Here is a 23,946-nt window from a genome sequence, read left to right as displayed (position 1 = left end):
CAAAATAAAACAGTGTAGGTATTATTAATCTTTAAATCCTTTATAAATCCTAAGTGACAAAAGTACCAGCAACTAAAGGAAGCATTAGAGTTGCAATTTCAAAAGCACTGAAATGTGACGCACTCACTTGAAATGTGAATATTTATGCATTGATGTTGTGATGAAAACATTGCCTAAATAAATGTTAGAGTTCCCACTTTGCAGAAGCAGAACCGAACTGGAACACTTTCACAGGCTTACAGACAGACTCTGCCTTAGCCAACAGGACAAAATAAACAAAGACTTTTGATCCTGTGTACTGCTCATCCCATTAGACAACAGATCCTTCAGACTAAATGAGATCATTAAGAGTCATGCTTTAGGCAAACTAATGACAGATTTACTCTATAATTGCTATAGTTGCAAAGGAATATTAAAATTACATGGATTTTCTCTGTTAGGAGAGAAAAACAAAGGTTGAAATCACTTAAGTAGATGTAAGCCCTAATGAATTTGTAGGTCAATACTCTTGAAGTTTTGACATAACTTTCAATTTTTTCTTATTTTAAAAAAAGACAAGCATGTGAAACTGATAATGTATACATTATGATAATTTTTGGGTCAGCAGAGGAGCATCACAAAACTGAATAAAGCTTAGTTGGTTTCACACAAAGTCTTCTACAAATCCTGTGAGGAGATACTTCATTCTTTCAGCAATGCTGCATTTCTAAGCAATGCACAGATGACTAAGGGACTTGTGCAATTCAACCTGAGATTTAACTGTTTTCTTTTCATGATAAATAATATATTTCTTTAACAAATTTAGCCAGGGTCTGAGCTCTTGTTGAGCATCCTGTTTGCAGAGGTCTCTATTACATAGAATGTTTTCTTTTGCTCTGCTTTACATTTCTGTCTCTGGCAATTGTTATCACGCAGGTTTCTGGCATAGCCACAGGCCATAAATTTAACATCTAAACAAATACTGAATAACAACAAATATTAAATGGACAAAAAAAAAAAAAAAAAGAAAAATTACCCCTTTTTCCCTTACCATGTTGAATACAGCCATGGTTAATATTATAGCAGTGGTTGTCAATGTAAGAGTGATCCTTGGCCAAGGACGGTTTGCAATTATTCCAGATGATTTCAGGATCCACAACAATGAAGCTGATGCTTTCTTGCTACATTGCTAAGTGCAAACAGTTTGAAAAAGAGATAGAAAAAAAAGATTTTTAGTATATTTAATTAGTATAAACAAGGGTAGAATTAAGATATCTTATCACTAAGGGCAGTATTAATCTTACAACATTGTACAGAACTATTTAACTATTATAGTCTCACGAGAATTACAGATCATGAGTAAACATGAAAATAAAGAAACATTTAAAATATCTTCCATAATATCATTTCCTTTAATTAATTATAGTTTGCAAGTACCTTACTAAACATTCAATACATATTACTAATAATAGTAAAATACAGAGCTGACAGCAGTGTCATTACCTTTAACATCAGCAAAACCCTTGAAAATGAACTGACCTGCCTTGACTGAATGAAAGATTCATGTTTAGTAGCCTCTGGAAACTTCAAAATGTAAATAATGACTCTGCAAAGTCTTTGCCACAGAATAAAGCCTAGATGTATCCCTGGCAGCCCATAAAACAGGAGAGTTTCCAGGCTTTCTTTCATCTTTTTGGAGTCTTATTTGATAATTATTTTAAATGGAAAAACTCAGCAAAGCAAATCAACCTTCCCTAAAACTATCTAGAAGGCAAATAAGCATTTAATAAAAAACTGGATGTAAAATTTGACACAAAAAGTATTTAGTGAATCGAAAAATTTTCTTAAATAGTGACAAAAATTAACAATAAAAAGCTCTGACTCATTTAATCTGCTTCTAAGAAGACATTGCAAAGTCTCCATTCATACATGCATAGTGCATAGAGGCACAAGAGGCTCACAGAGAATAAACAACAATTTGTGACACAACCAATAAACATTAATTTTCCCAAAACTTTAGCAATGAGGAGATAAGGTTGCCTAGAAGCATCTTGTGCCCTTTCCAAATATCAAATTCAGTTTTATGGAAACCTCTGTAAAAAAGGCAAGGAAAATTTAAGGAACAGGACAATCCCACAAAAATAATTGTTTTCTTCAATGTGTTTTTTCTATTTACTTGATATTATCCGAGATGGCTTTGCATATTGTTTTCACCCTTGCCCCAGCCATCAGCAGAGATACAAGCTCGGGAAGTCTCAAAAATGAGAACTCAAGCGCAAAAAATGACCAAATATAGGACCTAATTTACAGCACTGACCTATTTGTTCAGATTCAATAGCTATGGCACAACATGCTAAATTACACCAGTACACTACACGAGGGTTGCATTCTGCAGACAGTCTTTATCATACTGCGCATAAGTATTTTGCCCCTAATTATACATTATTTGGACAAATCCACTGTATATGCAGAGCTATTTTTACATATTGTTTCCTTTTACAACAGGGAGTTTTGCATACTGAATTGGACAGATTCTAAATTCAGTTCCAGGAGGTCAAAACAATCACTGGAATCTTAAGGATGGATTAAAAAAAAGGGGGAGAAAACAGGCAGCTTTTATATACATATTACTCCTCTCACTTATTAAAAACCTACCCAAAAATATAAACTCAAAGGACCTGCATTTGTGAACAAAAAATTCCTGCTCAAAAGCCTTTTCAAACTCCCAAACCTTGTTCTTCAGCCCTAAGTACGTAGCAAATTTCAAGATAATTTGAATCCACACATAGATTTTACAAAAGTTTTGTCATCCCTCCCACTTCAATATAGTAAAAAGCACAAAGCATTGATTGCTGCTGTTGCTACAGAAGGGAAATGTTCCGATGGATGCAGGGAATGGATCTGGGTGAAAATGAATCATTCAGTTACCTGTCTAGTCTGCCTAAAACCCAATTAGTCAGGGAAGCATGGATTTATGGCAAATTAAAACAGTCATGAAATCGTGCCCTAATTACTTTTTGCCTTTATTATAGCTCACCTGGAGCTTTACTACAAGTTAACCTACATTGTTCTGTGATTTTCTTGGAAATTTAAAAGCAGCTGGATAAGTTTAAACTGCATTAGACACAGAAAACTAGACAAGTACACTGAGAAAGTACTAGGAATATAAAATAGCTGGGAAGTTATATATATATATATGTGTGTGTGTGTGTGTGTGTGTGTGTGTGTGTGTGTGTGTAAAGCTGTACACTGTGCTCATTCTGAATTATATTACAGCGAACTATACTGTTCAAGGAAAGTCTCTAGGATTAGAAATTCCAAGAAAATAAGTTAATGATGGAAATAAATTATCTGGTCTAAACAAGATATAATTTATTATGAATTTTACAGGGTTTATGTTACCTGATGAGAGGCTAATCAAATCAAACACAAATGGTGATGATCAAAAGGGCAATGACAGTTGATGAGTAACATCATCAACAGAAGCCACTGAATTTGCTGCTTCTAAGATGACTGAAAGAGGTTGCTGCAGTCATTATTTCTGATGGGAAACCTACCAAGAAGCTTCAATGAAAAATCTTCCTTTCCAGGATGCCCTGCCTTTTCAGGGTGATTCCTGCCTAAAAGGCTAGCAGGCTGGCACAGGATGGTTAATTTTGCTGGTTGGCAGAAACTTGGGAGTTGTGTAAAACACTATAGCATATCTTATGGGCATTGTGGGTATGTGGAAAACTTACATGGCATTTAGGGAATGGGACACAGGAGAGGAAAGGAAGGCATAAATGTGGATCAGAGATGTAGAAATACAGGTAGATGGTGACGAGAAGGGATGAAAGGTAACAGATGCAGGTGAACACTTTTCTAAATGAGTCTATTGCATATTGTTATTAAATTCTATCTCTTACCATCCTCTGTGTAAGTGCAGTCCTTATTCTGAGGCTGCATGTGTGTGAATGATAGCACACTTCATGCTGGACTAGATGGCAAGGGGCACGGAATGGGTGCCAGGCACTGGAGAGAGATCACGTGGGTGAGGCAACAGACGGGTGGGTGTCAGCAGCTGAACTGTCTCAGACCAGTCCCTGAGGAGACCCACAGGGGTGTGGGGAAGTGTGTGTGTAACCATAAAGAAAATTCAAACAGAACTGGTTAGCAAGTAGGAGATCTACATTTGGAAAGACCCAAGGTTTGAGCTAGTCACTTTGTAAAGAGGACAGAACCTAGGTATGGATATTGTACTGACTAAAATTCCACATGCCAGACCCATGAGTAAAAGTGTGCCTGTGGGTGATGACAGTCAGGAAGTGTATATTCCATCAGTCCTGATCCTCCAGAAAGAAGGAAATAGACCATCAGTGTAGATCATGTTTACATGAGTGCTGCGTGTTGTTATGTGGGTGCTGTTCTGTCCATGCATCTCTGTGATTGGTCCTCTGTGTATGGTATATACCCATTTTCCTATTGGGAACACATGCTCAACCTCACTATAGGTTGCATCTTGGACCTCAATGGGAGTGGGACAGGAGGATCCCCTCCCTGGGTTTTAAATTCCATGAAATTTTGCTTCAGTGGGTCAGCAAGGAACACTTCCCAGCTCCTGAACTCCACTGGACCCAACAAACTCTAAATGTGAAACAATGTTGGAATAAAGGTGCTTTTGTGTTTTAGTAGTGCTACACAATGTAAATTGAGTTTTCTCTACTCATATAAACTATTTGTGTTATGTTACCTCTGAGGATAAAATTAACTTTCACACAGAAATATCTCTGCTGAACCCCAGTATCTAAATACAAGAATGTTGGCATCAAATGATGGCAACTTTTCAAACTTTTGTACTTTAACATCAATGCTTCCAATTGTTACATTTGAACTTTCTTTGTATTTGAAAGCAATAATTGAAAAAAATTACAGTATAAAATTGCTGAGACTACTTAGCAATGCCCATTCTGAGAACATGTATTGCTGAGAATTCCCTTTGTTTTCAAAGTACTTGGAAAAGAGGTACAGACTTATGTAACTTCTCTACTAAAATGCCTTGCAATAATTCAAATTTTTCTTTGCTTACAAGATTTTTGAACAATATCACCTGAATTTGCTAGTATATTTTAGCAAGGAGGAACTTATTGGACTCATTTTCTACATTTCTTTAAAAAAATGTTTTCCTGCTACCATTAAGGGAAAAAAAAAAAGAGCAACTTTATCACTTAGAAAAGGTCTGGAGAACAACATAAATTTCAGGAAATAATATATCATTCAGACAATGTGATTAATCAATAAAGAGATTCTATTATTTCCATTGCTCTTGCTAAAATTACAAGACACTAATGGATCTAACCAGAAGAACAATGTGAGTTAGGTTAAAAGGGCAACTTTTAAAATGAAGTTCTAGGTAGTTATTTCCACTTGTCAAACAAAAGCACAACAGAGTGACGTGTCTCTTACCAGTCTGTTTAATGCACAGCTCTGAGCTCTGGAGAGGGAAGACCCCTGTTTATTTGGCACATCTTCCCCGCCCACCTTATTTCTTAAGCCAGTGAGAGTCCTGAAAGGAAAACTTGTGACAAAACCCTAAAAATCTTTAAGCCATTGAGTAGATATTCCTTGGAAAACATGAAGGACTACACTGTTGAATAATAATTCTCTGTGTGAATAACAAATCTGCTGCACTTCACTTTTGAGCTGTCCAGATCCAGCCCATATGCAGCAGTTCAGTATGGCTGAAAATTTGGGGAATCCCTGGAAGCAGAACTGGAGGGGTGGGGGTAATCATTAAAACCACTCTTAAAAGCAGACTTAGGCAGGTTTATTTTGCTCATTCCATCATATGTTTTTGTTATAAATGTTATGTCTCCTTTGCAATTTTCTGAATAAAATGGAGAATGAGATTAAAGAAAAAATCGGTTGTAGGATAAAATATCAGATCTCAGCAGCATTAGAGAGTATCCCAGTATTTAAGTGGAGCTTGCAGAATATGGTTCAGTGTTTATCATTTATTGACTAGAAATAATAGGTATTTGTAGAATGAGAGGTGACTAATGTATTACCTTTTCATCTGAACATGTTAAATCTGATATGACAGCACAGCATGATAATGAGTAATAACTTATTTTGAATATTCAGGACATTAAAATGTATCCTGTGTTGTCTTTCCACACACAAAAACCTACTTCAGCATTTAATAAGATGAATGCTGTCTTTCTGAGTGGGATCAAGGAACTGGTGCGAGAACTAATTGTGACAGCTATGTTGTAGATGAAAGACAGTGTTTCAAGAGCTGTCACACTTCTCCTTCACATGCTAGTTGAGGTTGGAACATCTTCACTGAAAACTTCTTATTTACAGAAAGCCAGTGAATCACATTTTCTATAGTTCTATTGTTGCTCTTTTCATTTTGCATTCAAATACTACTCGATATTTTACCAATACTGATGTTTCAAAGAATGCAATCATGAGAAACAAAATTCAGATTTTTTTACATGCTCATTTTCACTCACAGTTGAAGAAGACAACAAAGTTCAAACCCAACTGCTGACAGCAATTACACTGACCTAAGCTTGGAGAAGGGGGATTTTGCCATACAGACACAAGCTTTTACTTTACATCCTTATTAACGCTGTTAATGTTGACAAAAAGGACCAAAGTACTTCTAAAATTAGTACTGTAACACCAAGCTTTTGAATTCCACGGTGGCACCTGTAAATCTAAGCCAGGAATTTTGAATCATACAAAATGCATCCAGGTGAAAAGGCTACTCAATTTCTACTTCATGCAACTGACTGGACAAAATCTAGAATCCTGAATAAAGAAATAACAGCAAAACTAAAGTCAGCATCACAGTTTTAATTTCACCATACTTTGCAGTGTTAATTATCCTTTACAACAGGCCATGTTAAAATGGCCATGTGGTTCACTTCAGCTGTGTCATTCAAAGGAAAGAACATGTCAGTGTGATGCATAGAGAGGCTGATCTGGAGCAGAGGCTGGACAGAGTTAAGAAGGAATAAAGTAGGTATTTATTAAAAAGCCTTCAAAGCATACACCTTGGGCTGTACAAGAGCCCAGTCTTGGCTCTACCCAAGGTGGACCCAAGATGGATGTAAAGTGGATAACTGGTCATGAGTTTTCACACTTTTATAAGTTTTGGTCCATTTACATATTGGGGTCAATCGTCCAATTACAGCTTCAGACTATGAAGTCCCATCCTCCCAGACTGCTGTCCTCAGTTCACTGATGTTTATACTTTTTGTGCCAGGAGCCGCAATGGTGTCCTTGGTACTCAGGCTGGAAAAGGACTTTTTTATCTAACTAAACTGTGAAGAGAACTTGCTAACACTTTATATGAAGTTCAGAGTCACACACTAAGGCAGTACAGAATCTGAAAAATATGAAAGCTCGAACTTAAGGTATCATTTCCCTCCCAGAGAGGCTTGACAAGGCCTTTACCTTGTTGAGTGTCTATTCTAAATGTCTACTAATAATAAGTAATTAATAATAGATAAATATCTAACAACAGTAAATATCTAACAGTAAATAAAAATATGCCTTTAGGCAGCCAGAATTCAGTCCTAGCACTTCCTGTGCTGCTTTGCTTACTCAAGAAAACATACAATCACTGTGTTTTATGCTACTTTAAGATGCTCTAAGTCCCTCCCATCAAGGTTTTACTTTTTCTCGGGAAATATTTAAAGAACCACTAGTTTTCAGAAGAATCAAACCTGAATGACATTTTAAGGACAATGCTCAGGGCACTAAACTAGACGAAGGATTTCCGAATGCTATGTTCTACATAGGCCGAGTCTCTATCTCCAAGTGAGATTCTACCATCCAAAAACTGTCTCACACAACAGGAGCTCTGATCTGAGCCCATATTCCAGTGCTAGCACATCATGGGGATCAGCTCTCAGGTAATATATGTACATACCATTGAAAAGAGTCTGGATGCTCTCTGCTTTCCTGCTTTTTTAATAACTGTAGGAAAAATTGTTTGCATATTAGGAAGCACACTTGGGTATTTGACATGAACTTACAATCTCATCATGGGCAAAGACACTAAAGGGCAGCATTGCTGGATTTAAAAAGTTAATAAAACAGAATTTTTGGCAAAGCAGACATAAAGAATGCGGTTTTCATCAAGGTAAGAAATTCTTCAGCTGGCTTCAATCATGTAACTAATGTTGTAAATTTGTAACTCAAGAAGCTGAGTAAGAAGAAGGATTTTTGTTTGAAATCAGTACACTTATAACAATTCCTGAAGTCTGAACATGGTACTTAACTAAGTGCCTCTGCTAGAGACTCATCAGAATGACTTTTAGGATTGATGAGCATTTCATGGACCCTCTTTCATGGACCCTGTTGTAGGTGCCAAAGTGCCTCTTTAGGTTCTCCTTGCCTAAACAAGCCTGTTTTAATCTTCATTTGCAGGCAGAGCCTTACTATTGAAGAAACTAAAGGGCCTAGATATTTTATCTATATCTGCATTAAAAGACACTCATTTCAAAGGTAAAATTCCAGACTGAAAATAATTTCCAAGTAGTGCTGGTGCTGACATTCCTCTCCTTACAGAGCTTTTAAATATCTTATGGGTACACAGTCATTCTGACTGGACCTAAGTACCAATGCCAATTGCTTTAGAATAAAATACAAACCCCTGCAAAAAAGGTAAAGATTGTGTATCACTCTGTGATGTGGTGTAAATAATATGCTCTCTTCTAGCAGGGACAGGGCTCATGTACTGGCTGCCCTTTGTCAGAGACTTCAGTAACCTCAAATCAGAACATCTTTCTCAACTGTGAAACCAGTTATTTTCTGCTGTTTCTTCTGTTGGTATTGTGTTCTGCTAATTCCATTATTCAATTGGGTATCTAAGAGAGACTATAAACATGTTCAGATAAGATGATATTACTTTTATCTTCTCTGTTAGCTTAAGTAGTCAAACTGGTTTGCAAGGTATAAACATTTGCAGCAAAAAAAAACCATTTCATATTAATGAAATGTTACTGGCACAAAGAGAATGTCACATCAATTAAGTGCATGTATGTCCCAGGTAATGCAAATAGATTTTTGAGACAGTACTTGCACCAATGCATAAAGAACATCTGCTTGAGATTCATACTTCTTTGGTCAGCTACCCCAAAGATATTTCCTTCACATGCTTAGTGTGGTTTTTTTTCCCACTGAATTAATTATATTTTCCAATGTAACATTTAGGTACCAGATGTCTGCTTCCTTGCATTCACAGCAGGAGGTGAAACACATCTAACATTTACCAGGTCTGAGGCATTCCACATGCATTCTATGAATTCATCTGTACTTCAAGATGATAAAGAGAAAAGACACAGAAAATACATGAGCTAAAGGACAATCACTGTCCTCTATTCTTCTATGTGGGAAAGAAACTCCTCAAGCAAAATTCAAAGAAAATATTCAAAATTAATTAAAAAAGGGGCCTACATTTAAAATATGAAAAAATAAAGACAAAAATTATCTTTATGACGAAAAATACTCATAATCTTTAAGACTATGAGTATCTCTGAATACTGTGTCTATCCAAAAAACAAAAAACGTATAAAAAAAATTAACAGGCACAAAAAAGTAATTAGAACATAGAAGTTATAAATTCCTTTCAAGTTTCAGGATATATGCCATTTTAGCTAGGATTGAGCAAGGTTTCATGCCTATGGGCAAATGACTGTTTCTGTGAGAACTGTCAGCTCTCCCTGCCCTTGGCCTGTTTGCCCAAGACCTGCAGGGGGATGCCATAAAGACAGGCTACGGAAGTCTGTAACATCCTTATTTGTGCTACTATGGTGCTGCATTGTTTGATGGAAAAATTCCTATGCTTCTCTAATGGCTGAATTATCACTTCATCCCAGACTGAGCTGGGCCATGCTGCAGTGCTGCTGAACAGCAGAATCAATTAATAAACTCAGAGTGAAACAGTGAGCATAAATCTCTTCTTACAATATTGCAATTAAATTCCATAAGAGCTAGTAATTTTAGCATTACACTCTGGATCGTTTTTTTTTTGTTTGTTTTGTTTTGCCAATGAAATGAAAATCATACAGAGAAATTTGTACAATGTTGTTTTTTTGTGAGACTTACTCTCTGTGGTGGTTACAGCCATTTGTAATAGGAGAAGACTGAGAGTGCAAAGTGTCAAAAGTACTAAGACAAGTACTAAGACATATAACACAGTGATAGCCAGGTGTCCTAAACTGAACTTAGATTTTGCTTCTTTACTGGCATTTCAGGTTCCACTCTGTAAATCTTGTTACAGTCCTGTAAATATTTGACTGCTACTGCAAGTTTATGGACGAGGCGCTGGTGCTCAGGTTGGTGGTAAGGCCTGACCCTGGTTAGGCACCTTGGGAACACCAGGGCAAGAAAGAGCCCAAAATGTTGGGCACAGAGAGGAGGAGGGAACACAAAGAGAGAAACAGAAGAGGGAATCCCAAGGCTGGAGGAGCAGGCACTCCATGCTGGAGGCAATGACTGCACCACAGCCCATGGAAGACCTGTGCTGGAGCAGGTGATGTTCCTGAAGGAACTGCAGCCTGTGGAGTCCTTAAAATGGAGCAGGGTGGAACTGGGAAAGTAAGGAGCAGCAGAGAGAAATGTTTATGCACCAACCACTCTCCACCCCTACTTGTACTGCTTGATGGGAGGTAGAGGACTCTGGAGCAGGGGAGTGAAGGTAAATTTGGGATAGGGAGGCGTAATGGTGTGGCTTTAACGTTTTGTTTTTGTTTCTTACAACAGAAATCTATTCTAATTGGCAATAAATTAAGTCAATTATCCTCAAGTTCAGTTTGCATTTTCTATGAAAGTAATTGGTCAGTTTTGTCCCTGCCCTATCTCAAGCCATGAGCTTTCTCATCTTATTTTCCTACCCCATCCTTCTGAGTGATGCAGAGTGAGTGAGCAGCTGGGTGAGTGTCTGGCCTGTAGCTAACTCACCACATTTCATCTCTCAGGATCAGACAGGCACAGAAAATTCTTGGGTTTTTGGTGCATTTTTAGATGAGAGATATTTGGTGATTTAAAGCTCTGTAATTGTGTGCAAGTGTACACATAAGCAAATCCACATTTACTACATGTCTTCTGTAAGGGAATGCAAAATGTACCTCTTTAGAAAAAGAGGTGTGAAAAAACCCCAAACAAACCCAAACCAATTCAGCCTTAGGATGATAAAGCCTGATTTCTTTTAACAGTGTTAGATATCAATATTAGTTTCTTTGAAATTTTAGACTTTTTCTTCTAAAAAGAAAACATTTACAGTGATGGGTCAGATAGTGCAATAAATATGCAACCAAAATATAACATAGAGTGTCACTGTGGATAAAGCTGTAAAATAATGTTTGGATTTTGACAAAAAGGAAGAAATCTTAGGGAGAGAAAAAGGGAAAGGAAAACCTACTGCTTCTTTTGTTAGCTGCTTCCCACCTGTCACCCTAAAAACTACATCCATGCACATGAAGGAAATACAACATTGCATCAACTACAGTCGTAACTTTCTGAAATCTTCTTAGCAGCATAGTTTCTGTATTAGAGCAGCTGAACTCAAAAAGACATAAACATAAATAACTCCTCTTCCAAGTTGTTTAGGTTAGAACATGACAACTGGCAAGTCATCAGAAATGCGATGATAGGTCTGCATTTCTATTTACAGTATTTATAGTACTTATGTGACATGGGCAAAAAGGCACTGAAAATAGGTGCTAGATATTATTTAAGTGGTACAAATCTACAACTCTGACAAGGGATATTGCTTTTCCATCCCTTTAAATGGAGAAAAATGTATTTGGATTCCTCCTTAGTAACACTATAAATAAAAGCCCCAGGAGAACGTATGTGCCAGCACTTCTTGATACCATTTCATTAGCACCTCTTCTTCCTACAGGAAAAGGCTAGCTTTTCTTTGAAGGATTTTTTTTTATTTGCTTATTCAAGAATAGTCCTCTGACTTCATCATATTACTCTCAATTACTGTCAATAACAAACAGCAGTCAAGAATAACATTTCATGAGAACTAATTTTTGCTATTAAGTAATAGCAATATATCTCTAAGACCTCACTCTAATGATTAAAAATATTTAAGAATATCATTGCATTATATTTCAGATTAATTCCTGAGCAGTGGCAGCATCCCAAACTTATTGGAAAGGTAACTGAAATGTATATTAATTATATTTTCTTAAAAACATGTCCTGGTTAATTACAAACCTCACAAGAGAAGACAGAGAAATTATAAAAACCTATTTCCTCTGTTTTTTTCTGTAACTACCTTGTCATACTGTTTTATTGCATACTGAAGTAATTGTCTTACCCATGTGCTTTTTTAATAAAAGATCTTTCAGTTTTCTCTATGCAAGCTTATGCAAAGACAGAGAAGGAGAAGTGGGGATGCCACATTCAGATTGCATTCACTTTCTTACAAATCCTGAAACTCCTTATCCTTATTATAGATATCTATTTGAGAACTGAAAGGGGGATATGCTGAAAGGCTGAATGGTTTGCTCAAATAGTGAATTAAATTCTCAAATTCAGCATAATATTACATACACTAATAGCTATTATAAAAACACCTAGACCACACAATGAAAAAACTGGAAATTTAATAAACATTTTTATATTCCAAATAAAATTGTTATGGTGAAATATTCTTTAAACTCAGAAAATGGTCTTATACAATACTTAAACAAATACACAGTCCTGCAAATTAAAGCAATCATAAGATGAGTCACCTCCTGTAAGCACAATAGGAAAAAAAAATTTGAAAAGGCAATCTATCAAACAATAATGAAAACCTCTTAGATGATCCAGCTTCATATGAGAAACAGAATATTAGTGTTGATACAAACAACCACTGCACTGGCATTTTCTGCTTTTCAGATAAATCAGGACATTTTACAGAAAACCAACATGGACAATGTCCACAACAAAACAATGTCCACAGAAGCCTGAGCATGCAAATCCTTTTTCCTTTAACTGGTACTCTGCAAAAGCAGAGTGACTTGGCAAAATCAGAATATGTTATTTCAAAGAAACCATCAAGTAATGGATTAGATTTCCTTGAATACCTACCAAAAGCTGTCCAGCAAAACAGATAAACAAAATGAAGGAAAGAAAGAGAAACGCAGCCCCAAATGAAATTCCAAGAATAGATGTTCTAGAAGAAAAGGAAAACAGGTATTAATTTCTTGGTTACACATTTGTAGCATGACATTTCTTTGTCTATAATACTGATGATATGAAAAAGTACTATGAGCAAATTGCAACTTCCAAACATCAATAGCATGGAAAACCAACTCAAACCCTCACCTGAATGGCAGGCATTTCCCCTGACATTTTCTCAATTCAGGAATGATTGAATTAAATTACCTCTGACTTGCAAAGTTATTACCAGGAGAAGCTAATAATTTCCACATGTATAAAGACAGACTACATTAAGAGAAGCAATGCTTTGTTTTGTTTTAACTTTAGGAAGCTTGTATTAAAGAAGATCCTTGTTGCTTTAGTTTTTTTGTTGTTGGTTTTATAATAATATAAGAGCATAATAGACATACAAAATAAACTTGCTGGTGGTGTACATTCACCCCTAAGAGAAAACTGCACAGGTCAATGATGTCCATTTTCAGCAGAAGCTGCAATATCTGTGATGCTGATCAACCTTACTCAGTGCTACTGTTCATCCTTTTCTTGTGTGTTATAAGACAGTCTAAATAGGAAGGTCTAGCCAAAGCAGCATCCCTGGACACTCAATGAACAGAGATTCAGTAACAATCTGTGCATTCCTTCATTCATTCCTTTATTCATTCATTCTGCAAATGTGGAAATCTCTCTATAGGAATACCACAGTCAAGCATAATTGCTCCATCAGGCACCATGTGAGAGCTTCTCAGCACATCTGCCTAGGGAAAGATCCAGTGCAACCTAATTATGTTTAATGAATGCCAAGAGAAGACCAGAAGCTCTGGATCTATGGAGTTGTTTAAGCATGGGAGCTAGATGCAGTCATGAAGTCCCTCACTTCAGTACCCGCTTTCAGGTTTAACCCCAGATTTGACACTTTTACAGAATTAAGAAATATTTCTCAGCTCCTTTGAGCCTCAGCAGACATCTTACTTTATCAGACATTATATGCCAGAAATATTAAGAAACATTTTGATCTGTTTTAACAACCGTGTTATACAAAATATTTTCAGGAAAGAACAAAAAAGCATTAACATCACCAACCAATCTGATGCCATTAAAAGCATTTTGGAGAGTAATTGATGAGCTTCCCTTCCAATCATTCAGATAACTTGTTATATATTAAGTATTAATCATCAGATTTTGGGCTGCATCAACACAGCTGATGCAAAATAAATGACTGGTAATTCATAACATATATTAATAATGAAATAATATTTCTTTAAAAAGTTATTTGAAGATCATTATTGTTTATGAATACACATTATCCAAGATTTTCTTATTGACACTGAGACAGTAAGCTGTACATCAGAGTATTAAAACTAGCTTCTACTCTTAGGAATTGAAAATCCAATGAGCAACAGAAGAGATGAAAGAAAAGGAAAAGAAAAACAACTAGGAAACTAAAACCAGAGCCAGTTAGGAAAGAAACAGGCTTATTTTTTTACATATGCATAAACACTTCCAATCATATAAGTCCTTAATTAACATTCAAGGAACCCTTCCTACATTTCAAAATATAACTATTCTTTCTCTGATATGAAGAATACAAGAAAGGCGTCTCCACATCTTAAGAAATTACTCAACACAGGAATAGCCTTATCAGTCAAGTTTGGAGTGCATCCTTTTAGCAGAAGAAATGAAGATGTTTGAGAAACTGGAGAGCAAGGGAAATAAAATTAATATGGCATAAAGAGAGCTTATGCAAAGAGTACCTAATCTCCTGGGCAACAGGCAAGAACAAAAGGTCTTTGTAGCAGCTTCACATAATCAATGATGGTTTTGAGGGAGCACAAGAATTACACAGCAAGGTGAACAGGATGAAGAGAAAAAGACTGAGGGTAATAAAAAGAGGTGTCTTAGAATCCAGCTTTGAGTGGTGAAAACAGAGAAACAAACCCGTAGTATTTTTGCTCCCCACACCCCCTTCTTTTCTGGAAACAGCAAGACTTCTGCTTCAATTAAGCTAAGACAAAATAGTTTCATGCTGCTCCTAGAAAGAAAGAAGTGGGCTGAAAAGGCTACAAAGGGAATCAAAATGCTAAAAATTATGTGCCACCATAAACAAGTCTCATTTGAGGCAATGACCATAGGAAAGACATAATATGATTTCTTTTTTGTCACTGAAACATTATAAAACCAGTACAGGTCTTTACAGTGAACTAACCTTGCTTTTGTTGTGTAGAGCTACCAAATGCATTGCATTGACAGATTCGGGCAAAATATTTAGTCAGAGGAACACAAGAAATTGTGTAAGCCAGGTAAGTTTTTACCTGCCTCTTCTATGCTTCAAGGAATGACCTTGACTGTAGCTCTCTGCTACAGTCCCCCACCAGAAATCCAAAGAGGACAACCTTTGACCATAAGCTACGGAGAGACAGTTTAAAAGTGAGGAAACAATATGAGAACTTTGCAAGCTTCAGGTAGTTCCATGTCTAAATAATTTATGATCTTAGCTAAACTTGCATTTTTCTGGTTTCATTAGGAAATATCTGCTTTGGACAATTCATTTTTATCAGTGGTATGAGATTGGAAAAAAATTATATTTATTTATATCTCGTTGGTAACTATTTAACTGAAAACCAGAAATTTACTGGTGAAGATAAAGATACTGAAAAATGCAGATAAGAATGTAGTTTTTCTACAATTTTGTAACTTTTAGAAAAATATGTGGCTATAGGCGCATGTCCTTCAATGCAGAGAATTTCCTTAGCTTGTAGATAATTGTTACCCATGTTCTGAACGATAGGACTGCAAATTCTCTTGAGGTGATAAAATCACAATGAAGCCACTGCAACTGACAATTTTACAAGCCAATACTGAATTCAGACTCTTTTGGTATCTAATAGTAGCTATTTATTTCTTAAAGGAATTGATACTTTCACTAAGCCATCAAACGATTCAATAGCTATGGAGACTGTATGGCAGTTTCAATGTTCAAATAGTATCAGTTCAGTTTTAAATTTCCACTTGAGTTGTTGGTGTTTTTTTGATTTATTACAGCAGAAAAATAGCTAATAATAATGATTTCCTTTCACTTATACCATCTTATATCTTCCATGCGTGCTTTCAGGCAAAATTTCTAAGTACTACCGCTCCTATGAAGAAATTCAGCTGTGCCTGATCAAAAATATTATGTGAAGACCTCCTGACTATGACTGTTAGTTGGGCATGACTCAGGAAAAAAGGACACAGTTTCTTGAACACAGTGGCCTCAGAGAGTGAAGACTTGGGAAGAATAATCTTAAATGTAGACTAAATACAATCCCTTACTTGAATACCACAAGAAGTAGCTCCTATTCAATAGAAATATACTTTCATCAGTTCACCAGTCTGTATTTCAAAAAACCAACATTACCAATTCTATGCTAGTATCAATTCTGTTTGCTTAAATAAAGAGTGTAGGGTTGCTGTGAATTAATAGACATACTTCTGTCACTTGGGAAACCAAGAATTCTAGAGAGCTCCTGCAGGCCTGTTCCAAGGAAATGTAATGATAAAGATTTGCTTTCATTTAATGCCAATGAAGACCTACTCCTCATCATACATTTCACCCCAAGAAGACAATAGTTTTCTTGATTAAATTTATAATTACCACTCTGTGTAAAGCTTATTATTAAAACACCACATCACTTTAATAGCCCAAAGAAAATTAAAATATTAATAAATATTTTCAGCCTTGAAAATATGTGTGGTGTTCTTGAAGAAATGACTTAGTACTTGCAACTTGCTGGATGTTATCCATCAGCAAATATCTCCAAATCTACTTTTAAGCAGCAGGCTGTGTGCCTGCACAGGAATCAATGATATTACACTACTGAGAAACCAGATTAATGGAATAGTGAATCAATAAAACCCACTGACAAATTTAGTTCATTAGACCCCTGTCTTCATTAGACCACCATTTAAAAATCCTGGGGAACTTTTGAAAGAAAACAAAAAGGGTAGATATAATTTTAGTAGGAAATAACATTTGCACCATCGGAGTATGTTCAATTTAAGTTGCATTTGTGATGATTACATATACTGGTGGTTTTTCAGCTTTTGTTGTTGTTGTTGTTGTTTTAACTTGCAATGCTCCCAATTTTCCAGAAAAGATGCAGATTCCTGTATAATACCTTGCCTTTCTGTCTTCCATTTTTGCATCTATTAAAATAATCCACAGACCACCTGAAGCTGAATACCATTCATGTATTAGTAATAATTGATTTTACACTTTTGCTTTTGCAATTTAATATGCAGCCCTATAAAAGGATCGTAAGACACTTAACACTTTGTTAATGAAAATGACAAAGCATTTATAAATGTATTTTGCTCTGATGTTAGAAATACCAGAAATACCAGGAAGCTGGAGGATGTTTTTCTTAGCTGAATACAGCTTCCTAGAGTTCACTGATATTGTGATCTATTTTAATGAGATAAAGAATTGGTTTAAACAACATAGTAAGGATAGAGCAAAATGAATGTCTGACCACATGTAAGATAGGTGATAAATCTAGATTAATTTTCATTACTAAAATCAAAACCAGAAACATCATACTGCTGTCTGGGAGCAGTTAGATCCACTTTTGGCTTTTGGGATGTGGCAAAACATGAGTTTCCCTGAATCAATTCTTTTACTTATCAAAATACAGAATGAGCTTGTAAATAAAATTTACCATGTCTTAATTTCATATTTTTAATAATGTCCAAAATCACACTCAAACATGTGCAGGATACTGCTGAATTCTTGGAAGAGTGTCCCTTGCTTTGTGCCTCCATTTGAGAAATTGCTGGGAAACTGCTGTTGTAACATCTGAATAGAAGTCCATAAAACTTTATACGTGTTATAAGTCTGCAGCATGGAAAGTCAATTTATAATTTCCTAACGCTTCCTTCTGGCTTTGAATTAAAATGTGAGTAAATACTACAGAACAAGAGGAATCACTCAACTGTGGTTATAAATAATAATCTTGAAAGTAGTCTACAGGAGAAAGGACTATGAGTTAAGAATTACTGTATGACAGGGAATATGAAGTGTTTGCTTTAGAAACAACTGCTATAAAACAAAAACCAACTTTTCACTGTGCAAACAATCAAACACAAAATTTAATTTTAAGAAGTCTAATAAAACATCCTATATTGGAATTGTCTTCCAGTTTTCAGCCTTTCTAGAATAAGCAAAAATATAAATCATCTCATAATATATAAATTTTGATAAAAATATTTATTCCAGAAATGAATTTTAATATTCCAAAATTAATTTTATAAATAAACAATTAATGGTTATTAATGCTCCGTTTTCATTCTTAGTATAGCAGTATTATCATAGTGATACGTTAAATACATTTTTTTTACCACAGTTCCAACTCTGCAATCCATTTTGTCTCACTCCAATGTCCAACTGTCATACTTATTTTTAAATGCAAAGAGAAAAACTAAAAGGAATGAAGAATTTTTTCTAATGTTTGGCGTAACACTATTGACAGTGTTTAAAATTAGAAACAAGCCTCACTTTGAAAATTGTTTGAAATCCTCAGTTTTGTCTGTTCAATTTAATTTCCATGAATTTACATCTGTAAACTAACAATTCCAAATTTTAAACTTATATTTATTTTTTTTTTTACAGTAATTAGCAAATATACATAGGAAAAAGTACACATTAAATATCACTTACTTTGGCAATACCAGAATCTGTACCACAAAAATGCAGAAGAATATAAGACAGGCACAAGTCACATAATACTTGAATGCAGGCAGAGTAGTTGCTCGATACTAGAAGAAAACAAAAGCAAATGTTAAAAACACAATTGCCAAAGCAGATAAAATAGCATCCAACTGAATTTTCAGCTTAAAGATGCACATATGTATATGCAGTTTTTAGCAACCATAAATTTCCTGTTCTTCAGTGACTTCACATCCACTCAGACAGGGCTAGGGATTATAAGACATAGTGTTAATAATTTTGCTTATTGAAGAACAGTGATGTCAAATGGTTTTGCCTTGTTCCTCCACTGAACAGACTATCCCAAAAAATTTTCCCTCCCCAAAAAAAAAAAAAAAGAAGCCCCACCAAAAAGAAAATGTTAAAGCATAAGTTAAAATATTTTTAGGAATGGTCAAGCATTCTTCAAAGATTCTAAAATTCTTCTGTGATTAATTCCTCAAACTGATTTTCAGTTATTGATAAATACTGGATGGGCTGAAACAGTTACGAAAAGTGCAATATTAATTTAGACAGGGAACTTCTGAGCACAAAAAGTAGCAATGTGTAAGCTGTGCTACAGATCATAGCTAGGAAGCACACTAATATTTACTAAACCTATATTATTACTTCAATTAAAATATTTTATGTCCTTGTTAAAAGGCCTCATATGTCCACTACTAATGTTATGTTACTACTAAACACTTGATATTCTTAGGAGAGAGTCAATTTGATCTGTTTTGTCATAAGAAAAATCTATTTATCTCTAATTAGTCTGTCTAGAGACATGAGAATTAAGCAATGAAATATTTATCAGAGTTGATCTGCTATTTGAGATAGATATATCTATGTTGAAACCAATTAAGTACTCAAAGGGAAATTATCTAAGTAACTATTAAAGTTACTTACCCTATCCTAGTTTTTTGGTTTTTTTTTTCCAAAGGACAAAAGTTTAAGATTAATTACAAAAACGCAAAAACAAAAAAAAAAAAAAAAAAAAAAAAAAAAACAAAAAAACAAAAAACAAAAAAAAAAAAAACAACCCAAAAAAACCCCAAAACCCCCCAAAGATTATTTTCACAAAGTGCTGGAGATACAAAGTTCAGAAAATGGAAAGTGCATGAGCTGTGCCTTCCAACTGCAAGCACACAGCTGTGTCTCTGTGCTTAATGCCAAGTTCTGCCTATGAAACCAGTGCACCAAACTTTACATGAATATGTAGAAACTCACTTTGGCAACACAACAGCTTTTTAAACTTTTGAATTGTATGGCAAATTAAAAGCAATTTTTATCACTTGTCTAACTGAATTACAAGGCAAAAATATGTCTTTGCTTGATGGGTACCTTGCAGCAAGTTCTGCTTTTCCAGCTGTTGAATATGTTTGTAGTGGTCCTGTTCAACAATTTTGAACCTCCAGCTGCTACTAAAATGTCACAGAATTCCAATCTACTTTTAAATTTGTTTCAGTGTTTCACACTTTTCCAGGCATTTCCTAATGAAGGCAGGCCACTCACTCCTTAGGTTAAACAATTATTTTGCTTTATTATCTTTCTCTACTTTCAGGTCCCATAGGGCCAGAAAAGCTTCTGTTTAAATCAAAAGCAGACTTCTTACTAAGTTCTTTAAAGCCAAGACTGGACTCGTGAGTCATTAAAAGGCAACGAAAAAAGATATTAAAAAGATGGATCCAAAAATAACAATTAGCTCTTTGCCATTCCACATCATTCTACATCAAGATATTGGACTTCTGCTGGAAGCATTGACTCAGCCAAATAACTTAGCTCCCAGATTTTCTCCCAAGTCATTGTCCAAAGTACATACACATAATGACGTATTTTTCTCAAGTTCTCTTTCAGAATTCACTGGTTGGTAACAACCACATTAAAATCTCATGTGCTGCCAGGCACGGCTTTGATTTGATCAGTGATCCCCCAAACACTAAGGATAAGACCACACCAGGTCTTGCTTTTCCTCTCATAAGAAGTCTTCAAAACAGGCTCGAGGAGCCTTGAAACCTTTTCCACCCTAATGCATTGCCAAGCAACACTTGCCATTGTCAGACGGCCGTAACAACTATTCTGCTGAACTGTGAAAGAATCTGAAAATCATTTTGGATGCTTTGAACTGAAAAATATCTACAAAAATAACTAAGTATGTATTCAACCACCACAGGGGACACAGAGGATACTTGCTGGACAGTGTGAGCGCAGCATGGTAATACTTCCTCTCGCCCCTTCTCATCAAATTCACCAATTTACACAGCCAGTTGTGGTCCAACCTACCTCTTACTTCTCCAAAGGAAAGCATAACTGTTCAGCCATCAGCTGCCATCAGCTGCTCATGAGAAAGCAGAAAGAGGCAACTCCCCAGTCTTCCTGCTGAAGCTGTGCCAGTGCGTAAAATACACTCAGGGTCCAGAAGGCCATAAAACAATGAAAAGGCCTGACTTATTGAACTTATTGAAAATAACTTACTTCTTTTTCCAGAGTCTTATTATAGAAAAGAAGTGATATCCTTTGAATGTCTTCAGATTTAAGCCACTGCCTAGAAAAGAGAAGGAACATTATCACTAACATAGGAAGAAAGTCCTGTCCTTTTCTATTACTGAAATGCAGCAAAATAAGAAAATAAATTGGAATTAAGCAAGTTCACGTGTATTGCAGTGTATATGATGAATTTCACTGATGGTAAAAATGAAGACTGAAAATCCCCTCTCCTTTTTGGCTTCTATTGCTGAAGTGCACATGAAAAAAAAGCTGAGATGAACTATTGTTTTTCTGTTGATCATGACTAAGGACAACAGATGGAGAGATTTATATGATGGAATTCTAACAGTGCTATTCCACTCAGGTCCAAAATACTGTAGTATATCCAGTGGACTGAAGAGGAACCTGAGACAAAAACACGCCTTGACAAGGTACCTTTAGGAAGGGCACTGTTACAATATGCAGGAGTGGTGGGTAGGTAAGTTGCACTTCACAAACTCCTATTGCAAGTGAAAATATAACAAAAATTATTAAAAGAGGTGGAGGTATTTAATCTTTGAACTGTTATGGTCTCTTGACCATAGCCCTGCTTTAACATGACAAACCGATTTTAAACTAAGTGAATCTTGACAAAAGCTTGACATAACTTTTACAAAATGAGATGTTCTAATATGAAAGTCTACATTTATTTTAATAGACACTCAAAAATATATAGAATATTTAAATTTCAAGAGGGTTTGGCTGCTTGTACCTCAAGGGCACAACGCAAATTTGAAAACAAAAAATTAATTAAACAGATTAGTTCTGTGGACATGCAGTACTTGAGCTTGAACAATAGTAGCAGGGACTGAGATTTTTTTCCAACATTTCCAGCAATAACTTTAAATTAGGCTCTAAACTAGTAGTGTAGCTAATGCCTTCTAAATAAAAGGGAATGTCTCAACTGACAGTCTGTAATGCAAATAGGCAGCAGCAGTGAACCACAGTGGAACATATCCTAAATTAAAGTCCTGGAGAACAGGAGTGGACAGAGTGGAGTGTAAGCTATTAGCTTTAATTTGTGAAATGGAAAATATTTTGTTTCCTTGCCTGGGAGACTGTCCCTGTTCCTGTGCAATCGGTTGCATTAAAAAAAGGGTCTGTAAACATATTCAGTTCTCTGAATGCTTAATTCAAAAATATATTTCCCTTTTTGCTCTGCAACAGTTCCCATCTATGTGTGATCACAGTCAGGTTTCTGAGAAGAAAGAGAACTGGAAGGCTGGTGTACATATAGCACGATTTTGTTTGGGTTCAGCTGTAATCTACCGGAGAAAACATTCAGTTTGCAGAATATTTTTGATAAAATGTGAAAAGAAAGGTTTTTTTCCATTTAGTTACAAAAATTAAACAAGAAGTAACCCTCTTCCCCAAACAGTTAACAAATTTCCTGTTTTTCCTTATGGTATCTGACAGGTGGATTGATTTAATTACCATCAGCACATTGCTAAAAAGTTCTCTCTGCAGATCTACTCCCAAGGGCTCAATTTGGTTACACACTTGATCGCATGTGAAGTCAGAAGTGCCATTTAGAGCACGTGCTGCCTCACACTCCATATTACAAGCTCACGTTTTCAGAAGATTTTAGTTCTTCTTAAAAGTTCAGAAAAAAAAACTGTACTGGTTTTACAGAGCAGGCACTGAGAGGTCTGAGGTGAGGGAAACAAATGAAGTGGAGACTGAGTACAGAAGAGGGAGCACAAAGTCACACACCTTTGGCACAGACATAAGGGCTAAACAATTCTGCCTTCAGCCTGACTCCCTGATGAGTCTGAAAATTGCCGAAGTATTTGCAAGTATATGAGGACATGTCTCTTGGGAAACTAGGTATCAAAGTTTGGCTTCAATTCTTTTGCAATTCCAGGAACAACACAGACAGACATCTGAATTCTGCCTGTAGCCAGGCAGAATTTCATAGGGCTCATACTGGTTGACAGTGTACAGCAAGGACTTATGCACAGAACATAGCAGAACTGTCACATAAAGGAAAAAAGAGCAAAAAGAGTGTGTCCCTTTAGCACAGCAACCTACTCACCCAAGACCAACTGGCTTTACTTTAGCCCCCTCTGTAGGTACATATTTAGCTAGCAGATGGCCGTCCCTCCGTCTCATGTCCTACAGGAGTTCCCTAAGCACCACGGCTCGGGATGGCTTAGCTAGGGCTGCTCATCCCCAGCCTGTACAGGACAGGCACTTGGAGCCAGGAGTGCTTTGTTCAAGATAGAGGGAAAAGAAACCCATGGAGAAAGTGTGATGTTACACCCTTAATGGTTAAGGCGCAGAAGCTCTTTGTTCTTCATTCACTCTTGCAGTAATGTTTTTTTAAATTTTCTTCATTTAGTCATAGACCTATTTGCCATATAATACAAATGTCACATTTAAAAACATTCAGAAATGCCAGTTTTCTCATAGACTTTCTTAAAACTTTCTCCTTGATTCACAAAACCTCTTGTTTAGTTTCACAACCACTTTTTCACTCTAGCTAATAATGTTATTTTCATTTTACAGATGAAAAATTGAGGCACAAAAATATGCACAATTATAAAGAAAACAAAAATGTTATTTGT

At 35.8% G+C, this 23,946-nt stretch overlaps 1 protein-coding gene across 1 annotated transcript in view; it reads right to left on the bottom strand.

Moving 5' to 3' along the window:
• Positions 1–23,946, bottom strand: part of ADCY2 (adenylate cyclase 2) — a 203,279-nt gene that overhangs the window by 33,388 nt on the left and 145,945 nt on the right. Inside the window, exons 13-16 of the mRNA XM_068196378.1 lie at positions 21,329–21,398; positions 18,827–18,924; positions 13,063–13,147; positions 1,031–1,168 (exon numbers count right to left, since the gene is read on the bottom strand). Coding sequence (XP_068052479.1) covers positions 1,031–1,168; positions 13,063–13,147; positions 18,827–18,924; positions 21,329–21,398 — 391 coding nt within the window. The remainder of the gene's footprint in view (positions 1–1,030; positions 1,169–13,062; positions 13,148–18,826; positions 18,925–21,328; positions 21,399–23,946) is intronic.

This window comes from Anomalospiza imberbis, chromosome 1 (assembly GCF_031753505.1).
Source record: "Anomalospiza imberbis isolate Cuckoo-Finch-1a 21T00152 chromosome 1, ASM3175350v1, whole genome shotgun sequence".
Taxonomy (NCBI): Eukaryota; Metazoa; Chordata; class Aves; order Passeriformes; family Viduidae; genus Anomalospiza; species Anomalospiza imberbis.
This window is presented reverse-complemented; position numbering and strand designations above follow the sequence as displayed.